At 40.9% G+C, this 26,617-nt stretch overlaps 1 protein-coding gene across 2 annotated transcripts in view; it reads right to left on the reverse strand.

Moving 5' to 3' along the window:
• The window catches only part of POU6F2 (POU class 6 homeobox 2), a 389,312-nt gene that overhangs the window by 27,222 nt on the left and 335,473 nt on the right, over nt 1–26,617 (reverse strand). Inside the window, exon 5 of one of the 2 annotated variants that reach the window (NM_001433523.1) lies at nt 25,644–25,790. The exons of the other annotated variant lie outside the window; for it this stretch is intronic. Coding sequence (NP_001420452.1) covers nt 25,644–25,790 — 147 coding nt within the window. The remainder of the gene's footprint in view (nt 1–25,643; nt 25,791–26,617) is intronic. 2 annotated transcript variants of the gene reach the window in all.

Here is a 26,617-nt window from a genome sequence, read left to right on the forward strand (position 1 = left end):
CACTGACCTGGAATACTTGTGTTTTAAATGAAAAGCTTTTCAATATTGAAAGGAAGTATTTGCATTCACATATCCTTCAACTGAATCAGGAAATCACAGCTGAGGTTTGAAAAGGCAATAAGGGGGCTTCCCTGTGGCTCAGTGGATAGGAGTCCACCGGCCAATGCAGGGAACATGGGTTCGATCCCTGGTCCAGGAAGATTCCATATGCTGGGGAGCAAGTAAGCCCATAAGCTGCAACTGCTGAGCCCACATGCCACATCGACTGAAGCCTGCATGCCTAAAGCCTCTGCCATGAGCCTATGCACTGCAACGAAGAGTAGCCCCTGCTCACCGAAACTAGAGACAGCCTCACAAAGCAACGAAGACCCAGCACAGCCAAAAAGAAATTTTAAAAAAAAAGGCAATAATGAAATTGATTTGAGGACAAAGATAGAAAGAAGCCCCTTTCAAAGCATTTGTAGTCCAGGGACTAGCTTTTGGAGTTTGATTTTCTGGTTCCTAGGCCTAAGGATTTACCACAAGGAGATGTCCTGATGGAAGCACATGTCACCGAGCAAACAGGCCATTGTGCTGGGACTCTGGATCCAGGCATCAGACACACAAGAGATATTCTCGTATTCCAGCTCTCCTGAGATGCTGAGGACTCTGGCAGAACAGCCTCGTACCACCAGACCCTTCTCTGGTAACACACAGTGTCATGTACCATGGAAGACACCAGGAAGACACAACTGGGGCAGGGGAGTGGGTGATAAAAAATATAGGTTCGTTGCATGCAAAGATTCTAACAACCTGATGGAGAAATGATATGTGTCAAAGTGGCAAGGACTCTCTGATAAAAACCTCTCTACTCATGTGGTCAGTGCTCAGAGGAATATTTGGAATGAATGAATGGTTTCAGAGGAAGAAAGATGAGGATGATGGCTAGGAAGACTTCCTAGAAGAAACAGAGGCAGAAGAGCGTCTTGGAGGTTGGGTGGGATATGGCAAGTCAGAGAATCCATTTCAAATGGGCGGTGAGAAACGTGGCAGTGGTGAGTTACCTCGTTTCATGCAAAAGAGAGTGCAGACATTGGGCAGTGACAGGTTGGCCTGGAAGGGTCAAATTCCAGGGGAGAGTACTGAAATGGAGCTATTTCAGATGAGAACGTGACTGCATAGCGAGAATGGACTGGAGTGTCAACAGGTGATTGACCAGGAGATGAGTCACTGGGATATTATTGTAGTCCTCCAGGTGTGAAGCAAAAGGATTCAATGAATCCTTGGCATAGGGGATGCTTGATTCGTTGCCTTCCACTTCAATTCAACAAGCATGGTCTACTTTATGCCTAGGTTGCAACATTAGAAATTTTTGAGTGAAGTTATTGGCCCATCAATCCCACAGTAAATAGCTCAGGCATCATTTGCAATGATCCCCTCTGTCTTTTCCCTGACTCCAACAGTAATGATTCATCTCTGATGAATGCTTTAACCAGGACGAGGCCCATACTGCTATTGCAATGATACTTTGTGACCTAAGAGTTCCAGCTTCTCTGACAGGGGACTTATTTGGTTGTTGCTGTTCATGTTCACTTGTCTCTTTGCTTAAAAGGGTTAAGAGCATAAACCATAAGGGAGAATAAAGTCCATGTTGTAAGAGTAACTAAAAAGAATCACTGAAATGATTACTAGTGTTCATTAGCACATCTCCCTATTTCCATAAGAAAGGGGATGACTTGCACATAAGTGTGCTATTATTATCCAGTAGCCATTATGATTTAAGCCACCATAAAGATTATCTTGTGATTGTAGCAAACCCAGCAATTCAGTGCCCTGTAATGCCTTGGGTTACCACGTTATCATTGCAATGCCCTTATGGACCTTGGTGTAGTTGAGGTGTTTAGCAGTGATGCATTATGACTGATGGAGGGGAATGGGTGCTGAATTTATTCACTGCCAGCATGTAGGTGTCATCAGCAGCAGTTGAGGGGGTATCACAGAAGCCTAGGGCATCCAGACAAGTCGTCTGATGGGCCACATGTCGTAATAGTCTATGACATGCTGTTAAACTCTGCCACAGAGAATGTGATTGCAGATGTCAATGTGACAAGTAATTCTGTTGCACATATCTTTAGGAAAAGGAAACCCATCAGTGCTGGAAATGGGTGATTTTTCAGGGCTTTCAGTCCATCAGCAGAGACAATTCTTTGTCAAATATTTGTGTAACTTCAGCACTTTTTGGTCAAAAGGCTTTTGTTAACACCGGCATCACTTTGTCTGTTCTTGAACATAGAACTCTAGCTTCTGAGAGCTGAGGAGCTGGTAGCTAGTGATCACCTGTCTCCTTCCCTTTCCCTTCTGGTTTGGCCACAGCCACTGTTCTCTCTTCTTCCAGGGAATTTTTGTCTTCTTTACATAATATGTTGACTTCAGTCTCAAGTCCTCTCAAGTTTAAGGTTAAACTTGGTTGTTTTGGCAGTTCCAATTAGGATGCTGATTTAGGAAGAATAGGGAAATATATCCATTTACCAAACAAAAGTTATTTTTGTGACATGAATCTAGTGCCTTCTTGTACATAGCTGTATCCAAGGAGGGAAATATGAAAAGTATGAATATTTAGAGGTCTTCCTTTGGAGAATCTGAACCAGAGATAGAAAAGGCATGAAGATAAGCAGATCAATGAGTTTAATTAGAGGAAGACATGCAACTAAGGATAAATGATTTAATCTTCTTGCAGGCAACATCAATCAATCAACCAATTGGCTATGGCTTCCTGGAGCTCTGAAGGTTCCAGTGTTCAGGAAGAAACAGTGCCACGATTGATTAACAATGTCTGGCAAGAGTATGGCCATAGGGAATGGAGGTGTGTCTGAAGGAGGCATAACTAAAGCCCAGGACATGAGACAAATTATCTTAGGTCAAACTGCAAAAAATAGATGACACACAATTTCTTAATGAATGTGAGAAAGAGCTTTTTATAGCGTACAGTTTAATGCTTACACTACAGGTATCAGTAAGTATTCTGCCTCTGGGAATATCTACCTACTCAGTGTTTCTCACTGTCAATTAGAATGAGGATCCTTGTTGCTGAGTGCTCTACTACTTGGCTTCAACTTTAGAAACACACTCACAGACAGAGTCAAGAATTGAAAGTGTCATGATCTTTAAAATGTCACTTTGACTCACATTATGAGAAGGATAATTTGCATGAAAACTAATGCTGTAAAAACAGCACTGACAACAATAAGAAATTCCTCTCCCCTTTAATGGCTTCTTAAAAGCCATTAGGGCTTCCCTTGTGGCTCAGCTGGTAAAGAATCCACCTGCAATTTGGGAGACCTGGGTTTGATCCCTGGGTTGGGAAGATCCCCTGGAGAAGGGAACAGCTACCCACTCCAGTATTCTGGCCTGGAGAATTCCATGGACTGTATAGTCTATGGGGTCCCAAAGAGTTGGATATGACTAAGTGACTTTCACACTCACTTAAAAGCCATTAAAGGTAATTTTTCTTAATAGTGTTCATGAGATAAATGTATTGAGAGAGGGAGAGGAAAAAAATTCCCCACTGATTGGGTACAAGTCTAGGTTTTCCCACTAACTAGTGGAAAATCGTTGGTGATTATTTCACCTTTGTGGCACCCCACTCCAGTAGTCTTGCCTGGAAAATCCCATGGATGGAGGAGCCTGGTAGGCTGCAGTCCATGGGGTCACGAAGAGTCAGACACGACTGAGCGACTTCACTTTCACTTTTCCCTTTCATGCATTGGAGAAGGAAATGGCAACCCACTCCAGTATTCTTGCCTGGAGAATCCCAGGAACGGCGGAGCCTGGTGGGCTGCCGTCTATGGGGTCACACAGAGTCAGACACGACTGAAGTGACTCAGCAGCAGCAGCAGCAGAACCTCAGTCTACTCATTCTAGGAAATGGGAATAATCGTGTGCACTTTATAAGATTATTGTGAAGACTCATTAAGTTAACATATGCAGAGCACCCAACAAGGTACTCTAACAACCAAAGAGGTATTCCATAAATGTTTGTTCATAACTTCATTTTTCTTACACGTTTTTGTAATCCCTGGGACTTTGCACTAAGTTGCAAAAGCTTTTTTGAAGTTTTCTGTGTGTTATCATTTCATTATGAAAAGACTTTACCCTGAAGAACAGAACATGGTATTTTCCCATGAAAAAATAATTAAATCTTCCTTGTCCTGTCACAATGCAAAGTTGGGAGTTTCGGTGGAGGCACCAAGGTTCAATAGATGCTGTGTTCCAAAGGAGGGGCTAGATGTTTATGCTTTTGCAAAAGACGTTTGTGAAAACCAGTTAGATCACTCCAGAACTCAGGTGCTCATGATAAGGGTTGCCTCTGCTACTACTGCTAAGTTGCTTCAGTCATGTCCGACTTTGTGCGACCCCATAAATGGCAGCCCACAAGGCTCCCCTGTCCCTGGGATTCTCCAGGCAAGAACACTGGAGTGGGTTGCTATTTCCTTCTCCAGTGCATGAAAATGAAAAGTGAAAGTGAAGTTGCTCAGTCTTGTCTGACTCTTAGCGACCCCATGGGCTGCAGCCTACCAGGCTCCTCCGTCCATGGGATTTTCCAGGCAAGAATACTGGAGTGGGTTGCCACTGCCTAGATAAAGAGAATTCTTGAAATTATGCATGTCTTTCTCACTCTAGGGATGGGGAAGGAAAGCTTTCTCTTCTCTTCAACATGAATGAACGTGGTTGAATAAATATTGTCCCCTCAAACTAGGGAATATACACCCAGAGAATCTAGAGGTCAGATAGTGTGGCTGTAAGAGCTGAGTGGGGAAGAGAAAAAGGCTGAGAGAGGAAAAAGGTGAAGGAGAGAGAGAAAGAGAGAGAGCCCAGTCCAGCCCCCCGTGCCTAAGCGTCAGTGCATTAACACCAGCAATGCTCCTACTGATAAGTGGAATGAGTGTATTTTCTTGGACTCATTGTCATGGGTCTGAGCTATTTAAAATCCTTGTCCCATATATTAATTAACCTTAAAAATGCATTCCAATATACTTTAGTTGCAGATAAGCACTGTTTGACTCCACTTATACGAGGTATCTGGAAAAGTCAAATTCAGAGTCAGAAAGTACATTGGTAGAAGCTAGGTGCCAGGGGTTAGGGGGTGAGGTGGGGATGGGGGATGGGGAATTAGTGTTTATTGGGGACAGAACTTCAGTTTAGGAAGGGGAAAAATTTAGGAGATGGATCATGGTGAGAATTCTACAATGATGCGAATGTACTTAATGTCACTGAACAAATAGTATGTTTTATATTATGTGGCTTTACCACAATTAAAAAAAAAATAAAAATAATTAAAAAAAATTAAATCCTTGTCCCAGAGGAGCCCTGAGCTATGGGCACTGGGACAGCATCACTGAGAGAGGCTTGAGGAGTGGAAGAGAAAACCAAGAGCTGAGAGGGGAGTGAGGAGATGGAAGAAACCACTTTGCCATAGCAACATCCCCTTGGAATATCCCAGTGGGGCCTGGGAAGACCTCAGGAAAGTGGCCCGCCCGGAGAATAGCTTTTATACAGGGAGAGGGTCAGGATTATGGCCACCTGGAGGATTGAAAGAGACCATGGGAGCCTTTGATGATGATCCTCTGAGTTTCAGTTCTGTCTTCTTTCTCCACTTATATGGCAAGGGGTTTGATAATTGTAAACTACTCCATAAAGAAATTTAAACTTGTAAATCTCTCCAAGTCTCCCACCACTCTGGGCTAACTCACCATTGTATGTGCCAGGGGATCAAAACCAACCTTTTCATATTTAAATTTAATTTTAGCATTTTGGGTCTATAAGTAGCTCATCTAAATTAAACATGACCTTATTCATGAATATTATTGAATATTTTCTAAGGCACTGCTATCTGTTAATTTTAAAAACAGGTAAAAATGGGGACTGTCCTGACTGCAATGATGGAAGGTCCATCAATAACACGAAAAAAGGAGATTTTGTGGATCATCCTGTCATGAGTTTGTTAACTAAGGATGCTTGAAAAACAGAGGAGAAAGGTAAACAAGAAGGGGACATGGAGGAAGGGAGGAGAAAATTTAACAAGCTAGCAGAGGTAGAAAATTTAAAATTGTAAGCAGGATATACATTTCCCCCCATAAACTATGAATTTGGTTTATTTCTGAGAAGTAGGTGCTGCTGCTATTTATAACACTATTTATAAACTTGTTGAAGTTTCAGGACTTAAAAAATGGATACTATTCAAATGTCTTAGTTGCTGAAGTTCTTCTGAAGCTTTTGAAAACCTGAAAACTCTAACAAGAAAACAGTTTTCTCCACCAAAGGAGAAAACAGTAACAACATCTAGGAAAAGGGAAGGTCAGAAGGTTCAGGACCATTTAGACATGGTCATTTGACAATAATGTTAGCAAGATTATTCTCACTAGTAATCAGCAATATTTCTAAGGTATAGTAATGATGTGCTTTGATGGGTCTCTATTTCCTCTCTCATCTTTAATAAAAGCCAAGACTCACCCTATATTCCCAAACACACTGTAAATAGTCTTTTAATTGTTGAGAAAAAAGAAACCTAATGTGTATGCATTTGTTTCCCACTTACAAATGATGAGGGGGGGTGGCGATGAAAAGATTCTATTCTCAATGATGTAAGACAGGATGAATAATGTCAATTCCAAAGGTGTTTTACAGGAACGATTTGCTTATGGAGCACAAGCTGAACCCTAGTTATGCAGCCCATTAGCAGTAAACATTGTGGAAGGAAATCCACATCTCAGGGAGCTGACAGGTCTCCCAGGTAAGAGTCAACTCAATTGATACAATGATCATTCTTAGTGGACCTGAATCTTTCTTGAGTCCTTTGGCAAAATGAAGTTAGCAGCTGCAGCCCTGTTCTGAGCAGTTGACAGTTCCTACTACAATAATTCTACAATTGAATCTGGCATACGCTACACTCTAGAGTTGTTTTTTAAATTTATTTGCTTTGTTTACTTTAAAGTTTTAAGATGCATTATATCTGTTCTTAAATAGTTTACTGTATTTGTGAGATTTGCTATTTTCTCTTTTATTTAGGTTCCCACTCAAGTGTTAATAAAAGCTTTGATCCAGAGTATAATCAAAAGATTAAATTTATATAAGATGGAATTACATGGACATGAGAATGAAGTGAGGAGGCATCGTAACTGCCCTCATGGCTTATTCCTGGAGTCGGTGGTGGGCAGAGATCAGTGCCCAGGAAACAAACCCTTTTCTTGAACACAGTATAGGGACCCACCATGAACCCAAATTTCAAAAGTATATCTGAGTTATATATGTATGGAAAAGCATATTGTCAAGCTCTGGATTATTTAGAGATTCTTGATTTCTCTAAGATGTTGTTTTTCCTTTACTACTCTGCTTGCTTTTTACTCAATTAGAAGGTGGGATGAGGAAGACAGAAGAACGGAGAGTGAATTTTGCAAAATATTAGCTCAAGGTTTGATTGGGCACGATGTTGGAATCAGAAATTGACTGGCTTCATCTGTAATTGGGAAGAAATTCTCACTGATGCAAAGTAGATTCTCTCAGCAAAGGTCATATAAGCAAGATTTTCACCACTGATGCAATTTTCTCTGGGCAAAGGAAGTGGAATTTGGAGAGATTCTTTTGGAAATGGACAGAGAGCTTGTCATTTTGTTCTATGCATGTCTTCTCCTTCAAAATGTATATAGCTAGCACACACCCAAAGGCTTAGAATATATGAGTTTGGTTGTTTATACAAATATTAGTACTTTACACATTAAAAATATGCCTATGTGAATGAATAATACAAATATACTGGCAGAATTTTCAATGTCAAGAATGGAGGATTGATGTAACCATGCAGATAATTCTAGAAGAAGGGGAAGAATAAAAAAATACCTCCTACTTTGGAAAAGGTAGGCAATTATCTAAACGTATCTGCTTTGTTCTGAATGGTGTAAAATTAAGAATGTTGGTTTATTTGTGCATTTACTCATACAAATTGATCACTCACATGCTCATTCACCCACCCACTCACTCAGCAACTTCCAGTGCCCAGCTGTGGGCCACACCACATTGCTCTCATTCCCACTGTAGAAGACTGGGGATTATCTTGCTATCTGAATTCACGAAAGTCTTTGGGATTAACGGGAGCATTCTGTATATCTTGCCAACTATGGCACCAACAACCTGCCAATGGAAAAGAAAGCCTAGGTTTCCCAGTAGTTAGGATGGTCAAGATTGCAGAAGTTTACACAAAACTAGAACTCCTGCTGTTGACAATGGTCTTGCTGGCTCTTCTCTCCTCCAGGGAAACTGCTGTAATTGTCAATGGCTTGAGGGGATCTCCCAAGTTCCTCCTTTCAAGGACTGACTGCCTACTCATTTTTGTCATTGGATGGCTGAATTCACTCATCATTAAAATAGGTTCTTATATTCTCCTGAAAAGTGTTAGTTAAAAAAAATTTTTTTTGAAGAAGAAGTCTAATATATTAAAGATAAAGATTGCCGGGAGAAATATCAATAACCTCAGATATGCAGATGACACCACTCTTATGGCAGAAAGTGAAGAGGAACTAAAAAGCCTCTTGATGAAAGTGAAAGTGGAGAGTGAAAAAGTTGGCTTAAAACTCAACATTCAGAAAACGAAGATCATGGCATCTGGTCCCATCACTTCATGGGAAATAGATGGGGAAACAGTGGAAACAGTGTCAGACTTCATTTTTTTGGGGCTCCAAAATCACTGCAGATGGTGATTGCAGCCATGAAATTAAAGGACGCTTACTCCTTGGAAGGAAAGTTATGACCAACCTAGATAGCATATTCAAAAGCAGAGACATTACTTTGCCAACAAAGGTTCGTCTAGTCAAGGCTATGGTTTTTCCTGTAGTCATGTATGGATGTGAGAGTTGGACTATGAAGAAGGCTGAGCGCCAAAGAATTGATGCTTTTGAACTGTGGTGTTGGAGAAGACTCTTGAGAGTCCCTTGGACTTCAAGGAGATCCAACCAGTGCATTCTGAAGGAGATCAGCCTTGGGATTTCTTTGGAAGGAATTATGCTAAGGCTGAAACTCCAGTACTTTGGCCACCTCATGCGAAGAGTTGACTCATTGGAAAAGACTCTGATGCTGGGAGGGATTGAAGGCAGGAGGAGAAGGGGACGACAGAGGATGAGATGGCTGTATGGCATCACCGACTCGATGGACGTGAGTCTGAGTGAACTCCAGGAGTTGGTGATGGACAGGGAGGCCTGGCGTGCTGAGATTCATGGGGTCGTGAAGAGTCGGACACGACTGAGTGACTGAACTGAACTGAACTGAATATATTAAAATTTGATTTCTGCATTCTATTTACTAAGTGCCCATTATATGCCAGGCACTGTTCTAGATTTGGGGAGTCTGAGAAATACCTCAGACTAGATTTTATTTGATCTTAGATTTTATTTTTAAATAACTTTGATCATGGAAAAGAAGATGGCTAAAGGGTCTGCCATCTTGAAGTCAGTTATCAGTAAGGGTTGAGTTATTCATGGTGGGTGTTGGTGGGTAGATGGGAAGTAGATCCCTTGGGACATCTGGTTCCCAAGAACATAATTGAAACTGCCCATTTCCCATAGCAGAGTAGAAATGACAGGCACACAGTGGGGAATGCTCCTTAGTTTTCAGAAGACAATGTTTCTCCTCAGTGACCACACCACAGTCATAACCTCTGCCATCTTGATTCCACCACAAGGATCCATGTGAATTCATTACATGGTTCTACCACGCTCTCAAAGATTTCCACTTCATCTGTGACTATGTTATGATTTTGCTATCTACTGAGTCCTAGTTGGAATAAGAACAAAAGTATATTTCAATATGCAATTATTTATAACAGGGACAAGTGTGACACTTCACACAAAAGCAAATGCCTTCAACCCATCATGGCCTTGGTATCAAACTTGTAGCTTCTCACTTTCATTTTTAGATTTATTCATATTATTTATTTTTGGTTGCACTGGGTCTTGGCTGCTGTGTGCAGGCTTCTCATTGTGGTGGCTTCTTTTATTGTGGAGCACAGATTGGAGGTACAGGGACTTCAGTAGTTGTGGCATGTGGGCTCAGCAGTTGTGGCTCCTAGGCTTCAGAGCACAGGCTCAATAGCTGTGGTGCACGGGCTTAGCTGCTCTGAGGCAAGCTGGATCTTCCTGGATCAGGGATTGAGCCCTTGTCCTCTGCATTGGCAGGTGGATTCTTTACCACTGAGCCACCAGGGAAGCCCACTCATGTTATTTTCAATGGAAGAAATGAAAATCTTTATAAGTAATATCTAATGCTTCAATTTCCAATTCTCTTTAGAGATGTTAATTGTCACTATAATGTTCATTGTATTTGTCCAGTCAGATGTTCCATGTACCAGAAAACAAACTCTTAAACATGAACTGGAAACATTGTTTTCATCATCCCTTTCATCTTTTCCCCAATGACTACAAATTTTTTTTTTTCTTTACAGTTGCCAGCACTGTGGAATTGCTAAAACACCTTTTTTTTTTCCTTGCAGAGAGAATCACAACTGTGGTGAAGCCATCATTTTGCAAGAAGACGAACTTTGTAAGCATTTACATGGCTTTGCCTAAGATTCTAAGTTTTGATGCCATCAAAAAAATACCTAGAATGTGAAGAAGTATTTCTGGTTTTGCCTGTTGATACCAGTTTAAGTGACTAAATCAGATTAAAGTTAGCTATTGGTTTTTAGTTTGACTCAGCCTTAGCCTTAAGAAGCTTTAGTAAACATTCCTAAATAAAGCCCTGCACCTACATACTGTTTATTATATACTTCCCCGGTGGCTCAGACGGTAAAGCGTCTGTCTACAATGTGGGAGACCTGGGTTTGATCCCTGGGTCGGGAAGATCCCCTGGAGAAGAAAATGGCGATATTTCTTCCCAAATGAGAGAAGAAAGAGCTACAGCAATGATAGCAAAAAACCTAAATCACGGACCAGTGATCTGCATTATCCCAAATTCTTTGGAGCAGTGGGAGTCAGTGAAGGCACTTGCTCAAGAGTATGCTCATGGAGTTTGGGTTTTTTGAGCACAAGCCATCGGTACTCCTCGCTTGGCCCTGTAACAAACTTTTTCTGCTCTAAAAAAAAAAAAGAAAAAGAAAAAAAGAAAGTGCTGCATGCATTTATCATCACCTAGTACTGTGAGTGCATTCAAGCATTCAGGCTGTAAAGTTGAATTTAAATTAGTATAACAAGCCTCTAAAAAAAGAAAAAAGGGGGGATGGGGTGGGGGAATGAAGCCATGCCAAGTGTCATTAAAGAGGCATCTGTTTACTACCACCCACTTTCATGAGTACAGGATGATTCATATGCTTTTTGTGAAGAGAATATCTATTGTTGTGGCAAAATTAAATGTATTTTGATACTTGCATGCAAAATTTATCTATCTGTTCAATCAGAAAAAAGTTGTCTTCATCACTTTACCATATTTTACTTTTTCGATTTCCTCTTAGTAATGTTTTTTCAATGTTCTTTAGAGTGAGACCACTGAATTTCTCATTTCTCACAACAAAGACTATAACTCATTAGAATTATGCTGATGAGTTTTTCTCATAAAATTGCATCCTCATTTTCATAGGTGACCAATTTTCACTCACTTACCCCTAACCATTGGGCAGGTTTTGATAACTGTAAGGACAGAGGGCCATTGCACTCCTAGCTGTTTCTCATAATTTTCTGGTTCCTATTTTAAATGTCCCTCAAAGTTTATACATATAATATATATACAATACAATATGTGTGTCAATAATATATATAAAATAAATATGCATAGTATAATATATGATATGGGCTTCCCTTGTGGCTCAGATGGTAAAGAATCCACCTACAGTATAGGAGACAAGAATTCAATCCCTTGGTTAGGAAGGTCTCCTGGAGAAGGAAATGGCTACACACTCTGGTATTCTTGCCTGGAGAATTCCATGGACAGAGGAGCCTGGTGAGCTACAGTCCTTGGAGACGCAAAGAGTTGGACACAACTGAATGACTAACACTTTCACTTTACTTTCAATATATGATATATATACTATATATACATCTGATACTTCAAATTTGGTCATGGGACAATGTTAATTTATTACTAAAAATAAACCAGGACTTCCCTGGCGGTCCAGTGGCTAAGACACCATGATCTGGTGCAGGGGGCCTGGGGTCAAGCCCTGGCCAGGGAATTAGATCCCACATGCTGCAATGAAGATCAAAGACCCCATGTTCCACAACTAAGACCTGGTGAGGCCAAATTTAAAAAAAAATTAAAATAAAGTGGCAAAAGATCTCACTAATATAATGATTTTCCAACTATCCTGTTCTAAGCTAAAGAAATCAAAATTTATGCCAATAATACAAATTTTGGAATTGCTAATTGCGAAGCTATAAGTACAGCCTTGTTAGGAATGTGTTTCTCATCATGCCAGATGAATTCATTCATATATATTGTGTAAGATTATTAAATCATGTAGAAGTTGGCATAGTGATACTTACATTGAAGAACAATGGAGATATTTAGTCACAAAACAATAAATTAATCTACTCAGAACTTAAAATAACCTGTTTAACTTCTCTAAAAATTTAGGGGGCATTTCTAACAATGTATGTGGTACCAAGATTCGGTTTCTGAGAAGGGCACTTTCTTAGTTCTTTCTAATTCCTCTAGATTAGGATGGCAGGAACAAGTTTAAATGTGTAAAACCATCGACATTATCTCCATTTCTACTATGTTATCCCCATGTGAGCTGAGGGGGAGCAGAAACTCTTGGTAATATTTTAAAATGTATATACTTTGTGATCTCAAAAATTCAGAATAAGTTCTTAGAATTCTGAGTAGCATGCCATCTCACTCCCTTCTGTGTTCATCTAAGCAATTTGTATACCACTTTTTTTTTTTTTAAGTAAGAGACTTTTATTTTATTTTTGGCTGTGTGCATGGTTTATGGGATATTATTTGCCCAGCCAGGGATTGAACTGACACTCCTGGCAATGAAAGTGCGGGTTCCTCACCACTGGACTGACAGAGAATTCTCTGTGCATCACCTTTTAAACATAAATGATTTAAGTATCTTTCTGTTTAAGGATATCACCTTTTATATTACAAAACTTTCATTGTAACCAATGATACTGAGAAGATCCTCACATTAAAATCAGTTTCAACTTGCAATCAAATCCTCAAATTCTCTGAATTTGAAACAGATTTTTATTTCTCTAGCTGTACATACATATCACTACATCTCTTCCTTTTGGTGGTATGGGAGAGCTTGCTAATATCACCTGCAGATTTACTGAAGGTAGACAGAAATGTTTCTATTCTAGAGCACCATAAGAAATGAACAATAGTTTAATGAACTCTGCAGGTAAAACCCTTATGACTCTGCTTTTTGATTAAACAAAGCACAACATTTTGTTATGAGGAAAAGTGGACGCTGTCCTGTCCTCAGCCATGTAGTCATGTTACAGAGGCAAGCTAGACAGCACTTAGCCTTCTGTTGCTGATAATATGGAGAAAACAAGGTAGTCAGCTTACTTGGTTATTAGTAGTGTGAGCAGTGGACTGGAAAATCATCAAACTGGCCCTCTGTGCATGCTGGGATGACCATGAGTTTCAAAACCCTGGTGGTCAAGAGTGAGGGAGGGAGGCAGGGCTTGCTTGGTACTCAGTATGTACCTGGAGCTATGCCAAGCATTTATTACCCTTTATTGTGTTTACTCCTGACAACAACCCTGAAATGTTAGTACAGTGGTTTAAAAAATTGAAGAAAGCTAAGTAAAATAGACAAATGTCATTTTCATCAGGTACGGTAATACTGGATGGCATTATGCTTAAAAGCATTAAAAAAAAAAAAGCATTTCCATGTAAAACTTCAATATACTAAATAGACCTTACTTTGGAGCAGTGGATAAAATATATAGAGGTGGGGAGAGCATGATCTGTATGAAATGACAACTATATGGCAGGCGTGGTAGGGGGCACTTAGACATGTGATGCTGCAAGCAGCTTCCATCGGAGGACAGCAATGCCTTCCATTGCCAGGAAGAGAAAACTTAACTGAGTGAGATTAGGGGCCCTGCCTGGAGTTGCAGAGCTGCTTGGGGATGGAGTCTAATTTGGAAGCTTGTGCTCTTTACCACGGACTGCCTTCCAAATGAATACACAGATACTTGCACGTTTTATCTCTATCACTCTGTGACTGGACTATTGTGAATATCTATTGACAAGTGTTAGATCAGGGATGTGTTAGTGTTTTTCCTTATGTGCCTGTGTGCTGCTTGATTGATGCCATTTATTAGTAAGTATAAATTATATCACATCTTGACTTTACTGGCACATTCTTATGTCTGTACCTTATGACAACTTCTTGGCATCTAATGTGTATTGTTATTTTTACAAGGTGGAATGTGTTAGGTGGTGAGATGAATAGCAGTTTGGAGCAATGTTCTATGGCTAATTAGAACTGGATATGGAACAACAGACTGGTTCCAAATAGGAAAAGGAGTACGTCAAGGCTGTATATTGTCACCCTGCTTATTTAACTTATATGCAGAGTACATCATGAGAAATGCTGGGCTAGAGGAAGCACAAGCTGGAATCAAGATTGCCGGGAGAAATATCAGTAACCTCAGATATGCAGATGACACCACCATTATGGCAGAAAGTGAAGAGGAACTCAAAAGCCTCTTGATGAAAGTGAAAGAGGAGAGTGAAAAAGTTGGCTTAAAGCTCAACATTCAGAAAACGAAGATCATGGCATCTGGTCCCATCACTTCATGGGAAATAGATGGGGAAACAGTGTCAGACTTTATTTTTGGGGGCTCCAAAATCACTGCAGATGGTGATTGCAGCCATGAAATTAAAAGATGCTTACTCCTTGGAAGGAAAGTTATAACCAACGTAGATAGCATATTCAAAAGCAGAGATATTACTTTGCCAACAAAGGTTCGTCTAGTCAAGGCTATGGTTTTTCCAGTAGTCATGTATGGATGTGAGAGTTGGACTGTGAAGAAAGCTGAGCGCTGAAGAATTGATGCTTTTGAACTGTGGTGTTGGAGAAGACTCTTGAGAGTCCCTTGGACTGCAAAGAGATCCAGCCAGCCCATTCTAAAGGAGATCAGTCCTGGGTGTTCTTTGGAAGGACTGATGCTAAAGCTGAAACTCCAGTACTTTGGCCACCTCATGTGAAGAGTTGACTCATTGGAAAAGACCCTGATGCTGGGAGGGATTGGGGGCAGGAGGAGAAGGGGACGACAGAGGATGAGATGGCTGGATGGCATCACTGACTCGATGGATGTGAGTTTGAGTGAACTCCGGGAGTTGGTGATGGACAGGGAGGCCTGGCGTGCTGCAATTCATGGGGTTGCAAAGAGTCGGACATGACTGAGCGACTGAACTCTATGGCTAATGCATTGTATTCCACTGGATCATATGAAGGCTTACTTCTGTACAGTTGAACTTGAACCTTGCTCCTCTAACTGTTCTGAGTTGAGACTTTTCCATTGCTGGCTATCTCTCATTGATGATATGATGCTTACATCTCTAAGAAGAATGCATCATGCCAAGAACTTGTGGGCCAACAAGAAAGTTGGGTGCATTATTGGGGCATATGGTGTAGTAAATGGTACAATGAACAAATTGAGAAGTTGACTGAGTCTCCTATGTGAATTTGATATTTTCCCCTCTCTGAGAATGTTCTGCTTAACCGTAAAAATTGCTTGCAGAAAAAGCTGATGTTGCTCTAGGGATGCTAAGTCAAAATTCAGCACTTCCTCTCTTTCATTGCCCATGACCCCAAACAGGTTTACTTTTCACCCTTTATTTGGAAAAACTGAGACATAAATAGCTGCTACTTTCATCTCTGATTTTTCACTAAAAATTACTAAAAGGAGAGCCATCATCAACAGCCTAGTCTTTCTGATGCTGGATTTGGTTGATGATTTACCAAATAAATAACATTTCCTCAATTACACAATCTCCATAATTTTTACATTTTTTAATATTTGTAAAATTAAGCTGCCCCTAACAACTGATACATTTGTTTAATTTTCTTCCATTACAAAAAGCTGTTATTAAACTGAGGGTGTAACTTAAGATCAGTAGTTTCTCAGACTCACAGTACAGAATTACCTTTTAAATAAATGGTCCTTAATTTTGCATATGGGTTGGGAAGATCCCCTGGAGAAGGGAAAGGCTACCCACTCCAGTATTCTGGCCTGGAGAATTCCATGGACTCTAAAGTCCATGGGGTCACAAAGAGTCTGACACAACTGAGCAACTTTCACTTTCATTTAAGATTTGGGCTTCCGTGATGGCTCAGTAGTAAAGAATCTGCCTGCCAAGCAGAAGACACAGCTTTGATTTCTGGGTTGGGAAGATCCCCTGGAGAAGGAGATAGCAACTCATTCCAGTATTCTAGCCTGGAGAACTTGTTCGACAGAGGAGCCTGGCGTGCTCCAGTCCATGGGGTTGCAAAGAGACTAACATGACTCAGCGACTAAACAGCAGCAGCAGCATAGCTCTTAACAGTTTCCAGTGTGTGAGGGTTTGTGTATCATCAAGAGAAATTTCTGAGGTTGATAGGAAAAGAATTACAGTTCCCCTTTGTAGATGGGGCAATGCAGTTTCTGGATTTGTGACAAATCTATGGAGCATCCAGAAAATGAACCTGGGTCTTTGAACACCAGAAGGTGAAGTAGAAGCTGCAGGATGGATACAGATTTGTGGCTCACATCTGCCACTTACTAAAGGCATCATCCCAGGGAGCTGCCTGAACTCTCCCAAGAGTTTGCTCGTCTGCACGTCTGGGATCATCAAACCTGTGGTGAAGTGCTCCCGTGGGACCTCATATGACACCTGCTCCATGGTGAAGCCGCAGTGCATGGGGAGCTAGAGTTCCATTTTGCTTTTCTAGAAATCACTTAGCCTAAAGGAGCATTCAGCTAAAACCTAGCACCTCTCTAAGACGTAAGATGGCTGAAGAGTTTTGCACACTGAAACGAATCCCATGAACATTAGTCAGTGATACTCTTTTTCCATTAAGTTTACACTAATTGGAATGTAAACCATGTTCTTGAAACAAAGATTGGAAAAGTCAGACTAGCTCTGAGGGAACTTGGAGTCTTGTAACTTATTGCCTTTCTAGAATCACAGCTGTTATTTAGGTTGCTCCCTTAGTTAATTGGCTCCTTTCTTATTCTTTAGCCAAAAAGATTGCCCAACTGTCTTACTCTAGGAGTCTACACAAGAAAACTTCCCTATTTACAGAAAAATGTCATACTCATGAAAGAAGAATTTCTTTTAAAAAATGTAGTGACCTGAGTGGGGGAAAATAGTGTCAGCACTGTAATCCAAATCACTGCTTTAGATGAGAGACACCTTGGTTCTCTCAGGTTTAGTCTTTAGAAGGAATCCCCCAAACTGGATTCTTCCTCCTGTTTCTGTACATCTGTCCATCCCTTTAGTTGTACAGGACACGCTGCCCTGCTGAGTTTTGCTCTGGGAGGAAGGTATAAAGATTTCTGAGGGTGCTTTATTTTCCAGCTGTTTAACTTGGCCAGCTCTTTGGGAATGATGACACTAATGGGATTAACCCTTTCATTTCAGAAATGGTTCAGAAATGGGAGCGTAGGGAGGGAGCCAGAGAGGGAGAGAGGAGCTGACCCTTGGCCAGGCAGCAAGGGCTGGCCTGAACAGTTCACTGTCACAATGAGGGACAGATCGGAGCTTCTGCTGGTGGCACTGACCACCTCTGAGACCTGATTAGGTCCCATGTGTCAGCAGCTGAGCCACTGCAGAAGCAAGGCCTTCATCAAATCCATCTCCCTGGATCACTGCAGGCCATAGGGGCTCGTTAGCGCCATTTCCCATGAAGGGCACCTCCCTTCTCAGAATGGTGAGGAACGCTTCATCCTACCCCTGCCCAGTCACAGCAGGTGCCAAAGCTCCAGCCGGCGCACCGCAGCGGGAGGCCTGGGGGCCGCCACCTATTTGTCTGTCTGCCCATGGTGCTTGGATTGCAACCCCTGGGAGTTCTTCTCAGCGGTGTGGGATCCCTTCTTTCTGCAAAAATGTGCAATGCAAGTGTATGCACTCAAAACAGCAGCGCAGAAATCACCGCAAAGCCTCACACTCCCAACCCTGTGACAGAGCAGAACATTCCTGGAGGTAGCTCCTTTTTGATTAAAGTCATTATTCAAAGGGCTTCCTAGGTGTCGCTCCTGGTAAAGAATCCGCCTGCCAATGCAGGAGACGCAAGAGACAGCAGTTCAATCCCTGGGTTGGGAAGATCCCCTGGAGAAGGAAATGGCAACTTACTTCAGTATTCTTACCTGGAAAATTGCATGGATAGAGGAGCCTGGCGGGTTACAGTACATGGGGCCACAAAGAGTCTGAGGCAACTGAGCACTATTATTCAAAAATGTGGATAGGGATGCAAGTAAGTTACTTCCTGCACCATTTTCCAAACTGTAAATTCGAAGGAGATGGCGGGTGGCAGGGAATTTGGGAAAGCAGGGTTAAAGAAACTAAAGGGATTTTTGGCTCATCTGCTGGGTGGGGCAGGTCCCCTGCCGGGCCTCATGTGTATTCATTGACTGCAGCACCTCCTACATTTCCTCAGAGAACCCCCTTTTGTGAGGAGTGTTGAGGGGCACACTTAAGGAAGCACTGCTTTAATGCAATGGCCTCTCTTGAAATGAGGAAATAGAGCTCTTAACTGGGCTTAAAGGGGAAATTTGATATGTTAGTGGAAAGATTGAGGTGGTTTATTGTGGTTATTGTTTTATCTTTATTACTCGGATGAAGCCAGGGTAAAATTCGTATAATGTTACTAACCCCATAAACATAGATTTCCCAGTCCCTAGAATGAGCTGTTATTCTATTAAACAATGCTATTTTATATGTATTTCACTGAATGTGATTGAATTTTTACACCTTAAAAAAACCTTCATATAATGATATTTGCAAATGAGAAGATAAAATCTTCTTTAAATTGACGTATAGTTGCTCACAATACTCTAAGTTCCAGGTGGATTATGTATGAGAAAATAAAATGTTTTTTTTTTTTTCACATCGTTTTGAGTTTTGATTTAGAAAACATGGCCAAACTCATTGGTTGAATGTATTACATGTGTCTATTGCTCTGTTCATAATATTTGGGGGCAGGGGTATATGCAGATGCTTACTTGGAATTTTTAGATACTGACTGAGTTTTTTTTAAAAACGTGTTTGATTCTTATTTGTGCAAAGTTTCTAAATAATATATTCTATTTGTTGTATTAAATGGTATTCTGTAATGATTTTGCAGCTTTAAAAATCAATATTTTGTAGTAAAAATGCAAAATTTGCATGAAAGGAATCACCGTTTTTATCATAGTAATCACCAGGGGAAGGCAAGGAGAGGAATGGGAGGAGTTTTAAGGCCTTAGCTGTATCAGGAATGTTTTATTTCTTTTAAAAATAAGCAAAAGAACTTAAGCTTGTATGGAAAAAGGTTACTATCTGAGTGGCTTATCAAGAATGTCTTTTATACTATTTTTTATGTAAAAAACTTTTATTTTTCTCTAGAGTTAACGTGTTTCATTATAAAAAATGAAATACAGAAGTTGATGTGAAATTCCTAAATTCCCACTCAACTGGTTTTAGCTGGATACATCGAACACATCTCACTGACTCTAGTCCCATTGTTAATGTAGACTTACCATCGATTTGTTCCTTTGTGTAAAGTTTAAAATTAGTTTTACAACATGGGCAGCTGTGGCTTTGTTATTTGTCCTACACAGACAGTGTATAAGTTCATTATATCTCAATCCTTTGGCTAAGATTTGCATTTATTATAACTATATTCATTCATATTGTAGTGATTCTAAAAGATTCTCCTTTCTAATTAAATTATGTGTTGAATTACTTTATTTAATTTAATTTTTTTTTTTTTGACTGTGTGGATTGAGGGATCTTAATTCCCAGACCAGGGATTGAACCCTGGCCCTGGCAGTGAAAGTGCTGAGTCCTAACCACTGGACAGCCAGGAAATTCCCATAGTATTGAATGATTTTAGCAACTTATAGTTCAGTGTCAATTGCTGCTTTTTCATCCTAAAAACAATAGCTACAGCACTAACTTATGGATCAATGAATACAATTTATTAAATGCTTAAGACCTAGCAGGCACTGCGTTCAGCAGTCTCCCTGCTGTTATCACGTCTAACCCCACCACAAAAGGGTGTGAGAAATCTTATCACTTCTACTTTGCAGATGAGGAAACAGAGGCCCAGGAAGGTTCTAGACCTTATCCAAGGCCACAGAGCTAGCAATGTGTTCCCATCAGACCTGTGTCCTTCAAAGTCAATGTTCTTAGCTACCCCTCTTGCCTTCTAGAGATTCTAGGGAGCTTTACTATTATTATAATTCACAGGGCTATCCCAATGTCAGCATCGCGTTTCTTCACTCTAAGACATGTACTTCTCACCACTTTAGAAAGCTATGATATTGAAATGGCCTTCCAGTTGTTACCAGTGGTGGTCCTGCCTCTTCATCCACCCCTCTCCAGCCTAGGCTACTGTTAGGATCAGCAGATTGTTTTTGTTTAATTATGGCCTTGGGGTCACTTAGGAAGCAACCCCTACTACAGCACATCCTTCCTTCTTGCCAAACCAGCTCTGCTCAGCCATTGTTTATTCACAGGATGCTGTGTGTATTCTTAGTTAACCTGAATGGGTAAGTCCTTTAAATTTTTCTTCTTTATATATATAAAAGGGTAATATTGTTTAGCTGATTTTTTTCCCACTTGACTGGCTCTTTAAAGACTGAAGGGAGGGTTTTTGACTTGCCTTGCTGCCACTTAAGAAAATTTCACAGTGGTCGAGAACTAATTTCATCAGGAAACATTCTAAGCTTCAGTTAAAATGTAAAATGCTTTCTTTAGCCCCAGGATAAAATAAAATTTCATTTGCTTTTACTTTTCTGCAATAATGCCAATAAGGAGATATTGCCGGGGGCCTGAGGGAAACCAATTCTATAGCTGAACAAATCGATGGTAAATCTACTTGCCAAATCCTGAACAGACCCACTGAATAAGTGTTAGGAACACACACACACACACACACACACACACACACCCCTATTGAACTATACAGGGTAGGGATGACATTTCTCTAAAGGAAATTAATGTCCTACTATTAAGATTTTCACATTCTCAAACTCCTCACACACTGCAGAATTATGAACCAGTGCACAGCTATAAACCAAAAACACAGCTCCTTGATTAATCCTAATAGGTTACATTTATTGAATGATGGTATTATTGAATGATCATTATGTGCCTGATCCCGTTCTAAGCACTTTAGTCCTAGAAGCTGGTGCCATAATAATCCCCATTTTTCAGATGCAGAAACTGAGGCACAGAGAGGGTAAATCAATTGCCCAAGGTCTCACAGCTGGTGAACAGCAGTCTAGTTACAGAGCCTGTTCTCTTTGCCTGAGCACTGCACTGCCTCTGCTGCATATCTGAACCAAAGAAACATTCCAGAAAATGGTAGACAAACTCTAAATGATGACGAACATTATAATAATCATTTATTGAGTCTTTAATGTCATACTGAGGTGCTATAGTAGATTTTTTTTTCACACACATCTCATATAACTTCATAATCTAGGGGTTTAGTTTTGATTATTTTTATTTTAAAATAAAACTGAGGCCAGAGAGAGATCAGGTAATTTGCCTAGGGTCACAGAGCCAGTAATTGACTGACTTTGGGCTCAAATGAGCCTATAGCTAGCATTCTTTCTATTGCCTAACTTTCCCACTTGTGTGGAAACAGAAGGAACCAAAATGTTCTTCTCAGCACTGTGACAGCCATTGTCAATTTCATTATCACTAACTATCATCAAGACACTTGGTACCTTCCCACCTCATAGTGAAATTGTGTGTGATATAATTTAAAATAAGTTAACATCCCTGGGTAAGATATGTGCTTTGTGAATTTAGAACGTAGTAGTTTTTTTAGGGACCTCCCTGTGGTTCCAATGGCTAAGACTCTGCATTCCTAATGCAGGGGGCCTGGGTTTGATCCCTGGTCAAAGTATTAGATCTCATATGCTCTAACTAAAAATCCTCTGTGCCACAACTAAGAGCTGGAGCAGCCAAATGAATAAACGAATTAATTAATTAAAAAATGCAAAGAAAAGAATGAAGTATTTTGTTAGTATTATTCACTCTTTGGACCAGTGTCTGACTTCTGAATTAACTGCTATTCTGAATGAATGGCAAGGTTAGAAGGGTATGAAATGTCTGAGGTTTTCCCTCCATATTTGCTTCAAAACTACTACTTGGAAAAAAAAAAAAAAACTGTAAAAAATCCTTAAATATATTGAGATGTCCTTTAAATTTACTGAGATTTGGTAAATGAAAAGGTCAGATTCCAAGCCTGGGAAGCAAAACTGCAAGTCTCAGGTGGTAGAATGTCTTCCTGTTGAGTCTAAGCTTAGAGACTGAAGGAAGATCTGGGAAATGTCTCCCTATGTGGGCATCTGCCCAGCCAAGGAGGCAGACCTAGGACCTCCTGCCCTCTGAGTTGGAGCCAGTGACCCAGGCTGCCTCACAGGAGTTGTGTTAGAATTCACAGGATGAGGCTCTGGTTGAGGAAAGTTAAATCATTACCTTTACGTCAAAAGACAAAAAAGAGGTGGAGCCTAAACCCACTCTCAGGCAAGTAGGTCTGAATTCAGCCAGGACTCTAAACTACTGTGTAATCCCACATTGGCTTCCAGGGAACCAAGAGAATCTCAGCAGTGGGGATCAAGGATTAGAGCATTTCTGGTAACACAAGGTCCCTGTGTGCCTCAACAGACCTACTGTAGCAAATTATCAGTGGAGTGAAACATGTTTTTCTAACTTAGTTTAGATTTCAACCTTATGACTTGCACGTGAACTCCCACATTTAAAAAATAGTTGATGTCAAGAACTCAAATGAAGGAATCTCTAAATATATTTAGAGTTTTCTCTTTGTATCTTTTCTGCAAAAGCTCCATAGAGATTTTTAAGGAGCTGAAAATGGGCTGCATGCTATAATCCTAGTTAACATGGCAGTCTGAGTATGGCAATTGCAATCACCCGATTCCAAAGTAGTCTTAACTTCTGTACCACAGTAACACAAGCCAAAGGAGTATACACACACACAACAAATAATATTTGCCTTTTTGGGAGTATAATTTGACTTCTTCATAAAGCTCAACCAAGTATCTTGATGCCAAGAGATGCAAGGCATGCACCTTTTTCTGGGAAGATGACAGTGTTTAAATTACAAAGATTTAAAAAAGGCACAGTGCTGTATCAATGTGGCCAATTCCTCTACTTTGGAAATGAGAGCATCTTGGTCTTTTCTTGCACTGGGAGGAGGACATGACGACCCTGGGACATGTCTAAAACTCTCAGGCAAGACTTCACATGTGGGCATAATTGATTTCTCTGTAAGTTGTTGTTGTTGCTGTTGTTTTTTACTTTAGAAAGTTCGTGTACCACGTCAAATCACCTATCCTAACACAATTTTTAAAATAAAAATATTATTATTAAAATCAACTTTTATTCAATAAATGCAGAGTGCCAATTAAGCTTCAACTTTGAATTCCATTTCCTTAGGAGTACTTATGGGTTGGGAGAGCCATCCCTGAGATGAGAGCTGGCAAAACCTACAAAAAGCAAAAGTCATAACTCGAGTCCCTGAGAAGGAGGCAGGTTTGTAACTGGCAAAAAAGATCAGCCATTACATCATCAGAAGAATCAGCTCCTAATAATTCCTTCTAAACACTAAAGCATTTTCTCTAGCACAAATACTCAAGAGGTGGAGCATAGTAGTATATTTCACTTGGACATGGGGACAAGAGTACAAGTTAGTGGTTATGGTGTCTATCTTAGAATTTTAAAATTTACATTTCAAGAGTTAGTTGCCTTGTAGAAAGGAATCAAGGTGTTCTATTTTGGGCTCAACTGCAGGAAACAGCCTCCAGGATGGACTTGATCTGTGTATGAGTTACAGATATTATAACCAACTTTTCCTCCACACTAATACTCCATCCCTCCAGAAATCTTAATAGGCTTTTGAGAGCCTCCATTTAGAGCTGGCTGCATAAAATGATTCTTTGATGAAAAGGGATTGGAACAAGGGTTAAAGCCGACATTGAAAGGTGACTGTGGAGGGCACGGTGTTCATACATCCCTCCTTTAATATGTGTGGTGTGCACCTGTGATAAGATGATTCATTACCTGGGAATGCTCTTTGACAAGCTCCATCGTTCAGGCCTCGGGGTTCTGACGGGACAATCCTGCACCCGCCCAGGAAATATAACAAGGTCAGCTTTCCCCACGCAGCCCGCCCCGCGCCCCCCACCCCCCCACCCCCGGGGATGTGGTTGGAGACGGTTTAGCTTATAATGCATCTCTGTTTACTCTTTATGTAAAATAAAGCAAGGTTCAAGACATCACAATTCCTGTTCCCCCGGAGCAGGCCAAGCAGAGAATAGTAACCTTGCTATTGGGAAAATAACCCTGGGAGAAGAAAATATTAGCAAGGATGCAAAGCTGCTTCTTTCTTGCATTTCATCACCAGACACAGGAATGTTTGAGAACCAGATGCCCTACGCAGCGAGCCCGGGCTCTGTGTCAGGCCTCTGAATGAGAGGGCACCCCTGACACCATCAGCTTCACCCTCTTCTGTTCTACATGAAGCTTTTAGGTTTACTGGGGTCTTGAAGAGGGACGACTTCCATCTGAAGTTCTGTCAGAGTCTTGGTGGCCACAATGCAGGCCCACGTGCAGTGGGAGGGAACAAATGTGTCTGCTGGTGACATGAGGAAGGTTTACTGGCCCTGGCAGGTTGAAGTAAATCGACAAGCACACAAGAAAGCACTAAGCTCTTGGGAGAATCAGCAAGAGGCCGGGCACATGCGTTGACTGACAGCTTTATTCTAATTCACACCTTTTCTTTGTATCCTTTACAGAACATCTTGAATTGTTTCCCATCACCTCCCCATACATTCAGAAATTAACTTTCTTTTCTTTTTTAATTAAAAAAATTTTTATTTTATTTTTTGGCTGCACCATATGGGATCTTAGTTTCCCATCCAAGGATTGAACACTTGCCCCCTGAAGTGGAAGCATGGAGTCTTAACCACTGGACCACCAGTGAGATTCCCCAGAAAATGGCTTTCTCAAGGCTAATTAGAAATCTTAGAGCAATTAAGGAAGGAAACTTACCAGTTTCCTCCAATACCCAAGTTTCCAAAAAATGAAAAAAAAAAATAAAAACAAAACAGAAATCTTACTTGTAAAATGTAACTGATATTTTCTTAGCAAGAGTCTCCCAGTCCTGAAAAGTAATTTCTTTAATTAAGGTCATAGCACAAGTCATTGTACAGAAATAAAACCCACATAAAACTTAGTAGACATTCTAGGGGAAAGAAAAAAAAAAATCTTGTTTCTAAAATAGAGAAACACCTCCCAAGCCTTCTTTTCTTCTTGACATTGCTGGTCAACATTATTTATTTGACATAATGACTGTAGTTACATATCACTGTCATGCAAAAGAAATTCATTTCTTTTCCGAGTTCAAGCTGCCATACAAATTCACTCTTGTTTCCACTCCCACTCACCTGTCCTTGTGCATTAGTAACTAGTTGACCTGTGACCCCCTGCAGACTGGAGAGGGTATTGCCAAAGGCCTGTGAACTTGCTATGGAGCCCATGGCTGCTGCTGCTGCAGCCGCTGCAGCCTGACTTGCTAGTGGATTATTAACCAGCTGCAAAGAGAGAAAAGATCAGGGTGAAACCACCACACACAGGCATAGCACAATGGAAACAACATTCACGTTGGGAGGGAGGTTCTCACTCCAAATGGCTCATGCAAAGGTCCGGGAACCCAGCAAGGGGGCCTGGGGAATGTTGTCTCTGAAGCTGCAGAGTTTGGGAGAGGTTGGAAACGGGCTGGAAGGGAAATATTCTCCATCAACACTGGGCTGCTTAATGGAGCCTGAGTTTGGGAGGAGGCCCAGGAGGGAGAGAGGTGAGCCCCAGGAGGGAGAGAGGTGGGCCCCAGGGGTGAGGTAGGTCCTTAGGATCTCCCCAGGTGGAGAAATAATTTTGGAGAAGTCCCTGGGTTTTGTTTGCTAGGCTAAATAAAACATTGAGAAAATGTCTACTTTGCTTGAGGCAACCAGACCAAAAGTGGGATTAAAATAGGATGGGAGTAGGGGTGGAGGAGGGGAATAGACTTTAGGGATTTCTGCAAAGGAATTTATCATTTTCATTTGTGACTTGCAAATTCACATCCAGTAAAGAAGATGCCTCATTCCACTTCTTTCTCCAAAGGAGAAGGAAACCAAAGTCTGGAGGTACTGACTCCTCTAGCCTCTGTGCTCTCTGAGAGTGAGTCTAGAGTTGGGGCTTTTGGGGGGCCTTACTCAAACCATGGGATTCAAGGTCAAGGAGGAAGATCCCTTGGTGAATGGTCAGGGTGACATTGGCTTGCTGTTTGAGCTCATATATGGCCTTCCCTTGGCCTCTTTCCTGGGGTAAGAGTGAGCTAGGGAGGAAAATTTGATGGGGCTGGTGGGGGGGGGAGTGGCCC

The sequence above is a fragment of the Bos taurus genome, chromosome 4 (assembly GCF_002263795.3).
Source record: "Bos taurus isolate L1 Dominette 01449 registration number 42190680 breed Hereford chromosome 4, ARS-UCD2.0, whole genome shotgun sequence".
Taxonomy (NCBI): domain Eukaryota; kingdom Metazoa; phylum Chordata; class Mammalia; order Artiodactyla; family Bovidae; genus Bos; species Bos taurus.